At 35.9% G+C, this 8,118-nt stretch overlaps 2 protein-coding genes across 2 annotated transcripts in view; one reads left to right on the forward strand and one right to left on the reverse strand.

The window, feature by feature from the left end:
• Positions 1-4,977: 4,977 nt before the first annotated feature.
• Positions 4,978-6,716, forward strand: LOTGIDRAFT_155140 (hypothetical protein; the record flags this gene model as incomplete). The annotated part of the gene is made up of 2 exons (XM_009065639.1): positions 4,978-5,971; positions 6,301-6,716. The coding sequence occupies 2 exons, from the start codon at positions 4,978-4,980 to the stop codon at positions 6,714-6,716; spliced, it is 1,410 nt and encodes a 469-aa protein (XP_009063887.1).
• A 1,186-nt stretch (positions 6,717-7,902) lies between these two features.
• Positions 7,903-8,118, reverse strand: part of LOTGIDRAFT_155141 (hypothetical protein) — a gene marked incomplete at both ends in the record, with an annotated part of 3,821 nt that continues 3,605 nt past the window's right edge. The window contains one exon of the mRNA XM_009065640.1: positions 7,903-8,087. Coding sequence (XP_009063888.1) covers positions 7,903-8,087 — 185 coding nt within the window. The remainder of the gene's footprint in view (positions 8,088-8,118) is intronic.

An 8,118-nucleotide genomic window follows, 5' to 3' on the forward strand; every position in this document is an offset into this window, starting at 1 on the left:
TTTTGCCCGAGCTCCAATGTGAAGTTACATCGCCGATATAGCACCGAAGGGTTATGAGACGAAAATTAAAAACGTACAATTATAATTTTCTGTAAATATTGGACAAGAGTTAAAGGTATGCAGTACTGTTGTCGAAACGGGATATAAACTGCCTAATCAGGGCAACTAGCTTGACCGTCTCGCTTTATATTTCGAATTAAGACCAACAGTTCTTTACCAAAAGGATTTTTTTATTTCACAAAAAAAAGGATTTTTTTTATTTCGCAAAAACAGAATTTTTTCATTCGTGTTGCCCCATGTCCATATTGAGTTGAATTCAGTTCGGGTAATGTAAAAATTCAGTTGATCGAATGTAGAAATTCAGTTGGTGTAATGTAGAAATTCAATTGGTGTGATGTAGAAATTCAGTTGATGAATTCAGTTTGTTTTATGTAAAAAATTCAGTTGGTAGAATGTTGGTAGACGTTTTATCCACAACGTACAAGGCCTAAAGTATTTGGCCACTTATTACAATAGGATGGTTTGGCGTTTCCACTACTTCCATAGCACTTACATTGATACGCCTTGACATTAAAACATTCTGTAGCTACTCTCTCTACACAGTTTCCACCAGTACGCTCCATACACTTGCAGCATTCGTTGCAGCCCAACCACAACCCACCAGTTGCAAAGTCGCTCCATTTACTACATTTTGACCACGTATCGAAACAATTGGCTGTAAACACTTCCTCAAAAGGCAGGATGACGCAGATCACAGCCAACAAGCAAAACAATTTCAACATCTTAAGCACACAGTTTAATCAGAATAGCCTTCTATTTAATAACGGACCGCACGGGCTTATATACAATTTGTATTTTTCTTCTGTGTAGATAAGGTGATTGATAAGACGGGAACCAGGATCGATAATCTATTTGTGGTTGATACCAATCTTATATCTGGTAAACCTTTAGAATGTCAGCAGGGCCCACCATGGCTTTGTCCGAAACCTTCATCTCTATTCTGATAGATATTTTGAGATTTATCGGCTGGAGAAGAGAACAATTAGGCCCTGTTTTGGGGGATTTTCCACTTTTCCGAAGATACATAATATAAACGGCCGGAATTAGTGTTGGGTATCACAGTAATTTTCGTTTTGTAAGGATCTCTGACTCTGTGACCCCTGAACTCTTTGCTGGGCACGCAATTTTGAATATCCGATGAGAGATCAGTTTAGTTACAAAAGCACTTTGATGGAACCACAGACTAAACATAAATGGTGGAGGGAAAGTATGATGGTATGATTAAACTACACAAATATCCATCTTTCCGAAAATATTTGGGTTTGACCGATTGGGTTTAAATATATAGGATTAAAACCCCCGCACCTTCACAAAAGTGGGTATAGTTTCTCTGTCTCTATACCAGCCGACAAATAATGACGTAGGTACCACTTTTAGATTACCACCCTGCTATTTCAAGGGTTACATATCGTCTGACTCCTACACCTTTTGATAAGTTAAGATGGTAGAGTTAATACCTACAATAAGCACGTCACTTTTTGATACATTTTCATTTCGCGTTCAATGTACCTCATCTCTTTAAAAAAAAGTTTTCTTTAAGGGGAATTTTTTAAAATGCAATCATGGGAAAAAGATCTCGATTAAGAAGTGCTCCATGTTTGTCCAGTAGATGCAANACATGTCCCTTTATATCAGANACTCATTATTTTGTAAGCAACTCTACAAATAAAAGGTACCCGATCCAGGAACATCTAACATGTGAACATTCGAATGTAATATATTTAATTTCATGCAAGAAATGCCCCAAACAATATGTAGGAGAAACTAAGAATAATTTACGAACTCGCTTTAATGCTCATAGGTCAGACATCAAATTAAAGAAAGACAAGCCTGTTTCTAATCATTTCAACCTCGACGACCATTCAATAGACGATCTCACCCTAATCCCAATTGAGCGTATAGAAATTGACTTGCCCGAAGATGAAACTACCAAATTCCGTCAATCTAGGGAGGCCCATTGGATTGAGACATTGAATACAGCAAGACCTATAGGACTAAATATTCATCATAATGTAGGCATAGCACCCTTTGTTGTCCCGTTTAATACAACCAGCAATCGAGCAAGCAAGATAGTTCATGCCCACTATAAGAGCCTTCAAGAGAAATTCCCCCATGTCTATAAGCAGAAAATGATAGTTGCATATTCAAAAAATAAAAACTTAAATGATAATATTGTTCATAGTAAACTAAAAACAATCAGTACATAACAGATACTATACTTCTCGCCCATCGGGCGAGTTATTTTTTCTAATTTCAGATCAGAATAAGAACAGATCAAGACCCTTAATCCTAATTTCTAAATAAAGTGTCTGCTCCACCCTAGGCCTGTACATTTGGGAGAATCAAACCCTCCCTTCCCCGAAATCTAAAATCGTTTATCCAATTATTACCAAATTCGAACTTGACCGAAATTTCATAATATGTTTAAGAGTGCAATTAAATTGGTTTTAATCTAATAGTAACCATTCCTCGACACTTGAAAAAGGATAATATTTCGAAAACCGGTTCGTGTCAATTGCGTAAGTTTTTGTTTTACTTGTTATAATTTTTCACATCATTGTTAGCGTTATTTATCACCTAAATATATATTTTTGCATTTTTCATCATAACTTTCATCTTACTTCATATATCCCCAAACCCAGTTTGACTTATTTGCATAATTTGATCCCCACATTTTCACGCTAGCATATACAGTTTCCTCCTGCTACATCCGCTGTACATTCCCTTTCTAACCTCAAGTTATTTTCATTATGCTCCCCAACTACAACAACCACTGGCAAGAAGCCAGACATAGACACACTAATCGTCAACCAAACCAATATCACGTACCCTACAACGGCCCTGTCTTCCATCGACCTCTACCACCTACCAATCGCCGACCACCAACCAACCCATCCAGCTATATCCCACCCCATCGCCGACCTACCTACAACAGCTACCAATCAAGAGGTAACCATCGACCTGACCAACGACAGAAATGACTACCAGCCCACCGACTTGTGAAGGTGTTCTTCCAAGTTTTGCAGTGCCTCCATCATTTGGCAATCCTTACCCTTCAACAGCAAGGCCAACCAGCGTTTACCTTCAAACGCAAAGTCTCTGAGTTGGATAGTTTTATCCGTCCAGCAATGAAAACATCAGCTGTTGACGCGAATATTAGATCCCTCAATCGGACATGGCTCAATCGGCTGTCCTGGGCCTGTCGCTCCTATGGGAAACGTCTCACTCAAGCTGTAATCACCAAGTTCTATCAAACAATCAACGAAACAAAAATCAGAGTAACCATATCTCTACCAACTGAAATGGACATTACACCTGCACCGTCTAGAGCCAGGACGCTGCCGAACCAAACCCCTAAACGAGTCCAGCAGACATAGGTAAACGGTCTCGTAGAGAGGGCACTCCCCTTCTCTTTTCACTTTCAGACTCGTCTTCCCCTTCCACACCATCTGAATCTTCACCACGTGATCCAGGATCCGCCAACCTTTCTTCCTTCTGTGCGTTTTTGGACCAGCAAACCACCCCTCAGTCTCCATCCAAGTCGAGACGTATATCCAGACCTTCCCCCCAATCCTGGAATCATACGACCATGATCCCAAACCTACTACCATTATTCTTCATGTAGGCCTCAACAACCGATCAGCTACCAAAGACCTCCTTTAACCAAGCCCAGAAATTAATCGCCACAGCCAACAAAACCTTCCCAAACTCCAAGATCCTCTTCACATGTATACCCATTTCAAATAAAATCTCGAAGAAAGCACAACAGAACCTCGGCACTCTCAAAAACATGATGATGGAGTCCAGTATCAACAGCGCAACAATCTTACCACCCTACGAAGAAGAATTCGAACCAGTTGATAATCTTCATTGGTCTCCAGAAACAGCAAACAGCATTTATTTGTTTTGGATACACCAGCTCCAAGCATCGAGTAAGTCTTTAAACTAATTACTGGGGATAAAAATACTGAGAGGCCACCGCTAGGCCAAACTGTAGTTAACTTGAGCCGCAAAATTCTCACACCCCTTCAGCATTCAATCTTAGACCGTGGACTTAAATTTATTCCCACACCAAAGATAAGTAGTATATGAGCTTATAGATTGGTCGCATAGGGGGAATCCCCATTCCATTTCATTTCATGGGGAAAATGCGACCAATATATAAACTCCCAAAAAGAGTATATGAGCTTATAGATTGGTCGCATAGGGGGAATCCCCATTCCATTTCATTTCATGGGGAAAATGCGACCAATATATAAACTCCCAAAAAGAGTATATGAGCTTATAGATTGGTCGCATAGGGGGATTCCCCATTCCATTTCATTTCATGGGGAAAATGCAACCAATATATAAGCTCCCAAAAAGACCTAAACTCCCTACATTTCATAAATTCTTACACCTAAATTCCCTACATTTCATAAATTTTTACAGCAAAACATCCTACATTTCATAAATTCTTACACTAAAAAAGACCTAAACTCTCTATAAATTCTTACACCTAAACACCCTTACATTTCATACACCAAAAAAAAACCTTCAATCAATTTCCTACATTCCATCAAAAAAAAGCATATTAAAATAACTCTTTTTTTGAAATTTTCTACTCAAATTTTAAACCTTAAAAATGGCAAATAAAATACTAGATCCAATCTTTAGATTATACGATCCAATTCGTTATTCATTTAACAAGAAAAAAGAGGATTATATTATCATCTCACCCACTGTTGGTTCTAAATCCCAATTGAATGATGGTGGTAGAATTACCTTCGAAATAAATTCATTATCGAATTGGTTGCTTTTTTCCGATGCTTATTCAGATGCGATTTTAAAATTAAAGATGGAACTCCCAATGAAAATTGGGTTCCACAAACAAATACAACGTTAGAAAACAATTTCTTTCCATCTTTATTTAGCGAGATGGTTTTGGAAGCTGGTTCAAATCCGATAGAAACAATCAAACACCCTGGGGAATTCGACACAATGTTGAAAACAGTTTTATATCCTAAAGATTTCGATTCAGTCTCAGGTTGGATACCCGATGTTGGTGATGGAAGTATTTTAAATGAACCGGTAAGAAATCTTGCAAATGATGCCGATTTAGCTAGAGTGAGAGTTGTTGCTCGAAACACGATAGAAAGAGTAGGACGAGCAGTTAATCATGAATTCGAAAAACGAGTACTTCAGTATAATAATGTTGTTGAGAATAATAGGTGGGGTAATTACGTAAATTGGAAATTATATCCTTTATTCGGTCTGTTGGAACATAGAAAAGTTTCCATAGGCTTACCATATAAAATTCATCTACAAAGAGAAATCAACGACGATAAGATATTCTTTGGAGAGAATGGTTCAGATGCAAAATTAGAAATAACGAATCTCCAACTTTTCATACCCGTAATAACACCATCAATTGAAGTAGAAACGAGAATATTCAACTCGTTAACTAAAGATATTGAAATAGCTTTTCTTCATCGCAATATGGTGGTTAGCATGACTTTAACGGGAGAATCCACCACATGGCCAATCACTAACACTATTAAACCAGCAAGATATTTAATAGTTGGTTTCAAGAACTTACCAGATTCTCAAACGAATAACAATAATTTCATTAGAGTGGCAATGAACCAAACTCAAGATCCTTTAATCCATAAAGTTCAAGTAAGATTAAACAACGATAATTATTCTAACCAACCTTTAACAATTAATCCAACCACAAAGGATTATAATGAATTGTATAGAAACTATAAAAATATGTGTGAATTATTCGGAAATCTACCTCAGTTTGAATATGTAGATTTTGCACTTAATCATCCAATCTTCTGTTTTGATCTATCAGCTCACCAAGAAGATCTTTTCAAAACAGGAGAGAACATAAATATTCATATTGAAAAAACACAAGGAGATGTAACAGGTTATTGTTTATTATTGGAAGAAGCAAAACATTTAATTAAAATAGCAGATAGAAGAATGATAAGAACTGAGTAAAAAATACACCTTTAAAAATGAAACCAGAAACTTTAGTCAAGAAAATAATAGAAGCTATAGAAACAGCTTCACCAACTACAATAACTTATAATGGTAAAAAAGCAGCATAACTAAAATACTTCTTGATAAATACAAATATTGTAAAGTCAGAGACGATATAGACTTGAAAGAAGAAAGAAGAAAGAATTGACGCGAACGCAAAAGAAGGTGGATTTATATTTTCCCTACCTTTAATATTTAGTGGACTTATTGCAGCCGGTACAGTAGCTGGTGGTACAGCTGCCGTAGTCAAAGCTGCCAACGCAAAGAAAGCTGCTGATGCAGAAGCTGCTGCTACAAAAGCTGCCAACGCAAAGAAATCAGCCGAAGATCATAGACGCAATTTAGTAATGGAAAAGTTGGCAGCAGAGGTTAAAAAACCTAAAACGGAAAAGAAAGGTTCAGGAGTGGGAGAAATGATAGGCACAATGAAAGAATTTGGAAAAAGATTTAGTGAAGAAACCAAGAAAACTGTTAAACAAGGATTAAATAAATTAGTAGATAGTATTGACACAGGAGAAATCAAAGTCAAACATAAGGGTAATGGAATATTTTTAAAAAACATACGCACTGGAGAAGGAATATATCTTTCGAAGTATAAAGGAGAAGGAGTTATTTTTGGAAAAAATTAAGATAATAAAAAATGGGTAAAAAATTTAATCATTCACAAATATTTCCTAATAACCCAATGCTCATGTGTATATGCGGTAGTTCCGGTTCTGGGAAAACTCATCTCACTTTTAACATGTTGACAACACCAAACCTTTTAGATTTCGATTCTTTGTATATCTACACATCAACACCAGAGCAATCGTATTATCAATTTCTCAAAGCTTTAGAATATCTACCAAAGAGAGATGTTCAAGACCTATTTCAATATTACGAAGAAAACGAAGAAAAAGTGGAATTAAAAGATTTCATAGATAACTACATCGAAGGAAAGAAACCAACGGATATAGAAGTTTTTCTTACGAAAAATGTTAATGATCTGTCTCAAATTGATAGCGAGCGAAAGAACTTATTAGTGTTTGACGACTGCGTAGCGCAAAGAAATCAAGCTGTTCAACAAGAATTCTTCACGAAAGGAAGACATCACAACTGTCACTGCATATACCAATCCCAATCTTTTTACGATTATTTTTCAAACCCTGACCCAGATTTACCAAAGAGCATTTCACCAATCATTGATGAAGCAGGGTTACGGTTTAATGGATTTAGAATAAGATTTAGGGCAAATACCCCCGAATTTATAATCGATACAAAAGAATATATCTATAGTCTCTAGATTATGAGTACGAACTCGATCGCAATCAAGAATATGAATTGGGATTAAAGTATTTCTCTGTTTACAATTCCATTAGAAATATCAACAAAAATAATAACCAAATAAAAATATCAACAGATAATTTGAATCTAAACAAAATAAAATTGATAGTAAGAAATAATAGTCAAGTTGATTTCAACGTAGAAAATTCATTGAATACTTTACTAGGCTTTGATAAAAAAAATATACACCCAATCCACTTTAGCACCACACAAAGCTAATATCGAGAATGATATCGATGTGATAAATATACATTGCAATTTGATAAATGGTGGATTTTTCAATAAATACAAACGTCAGATTATTTACAGTTTTCCAACATTCACTGTTCCTATTGGATATAGAATTATAGAGAAACCATTTCAAACGACGTATTTACCACTTAATTCCTTTATGATTAAAGATATAAATCTGGAAATCAAGGATGGTAAAAATAGGTTTATAGATTTTGGTAACGAGGAAATTGTTATTCAACTTCATTTAAAACAAAAAAATTAACACTCTTCATTCTCTTCTTGAATAGTTAGATAATCGAAATCATCAAATTCATAGTTTTCATCTATGTTTAATTCTTTTCCGTCGTTGTAAGGATACATAATTCCTTCACTGTTTGGTGCTTTTCTCTTAACGAGATTCAGATAACTTCTGAAAACTTTCTTTTGTTTTTCATTAGGAATAACTATTCCATCAGTAAAACTTTTTACCCAAGG

This window comes from Lottia gigantea (genome assembly GCF_000327385.1).
Source record: "Lottia gigantea unplaced genomic scaffold LOTGIsca_7, whole genome shotgun sequence".
Classification (NCBI taxonomy): domain Eukaryota; kingdom Metazoa; phylum Mollusca; class Gastropoda; family Lottiidae; genus Lottia; species Lottia gigantea.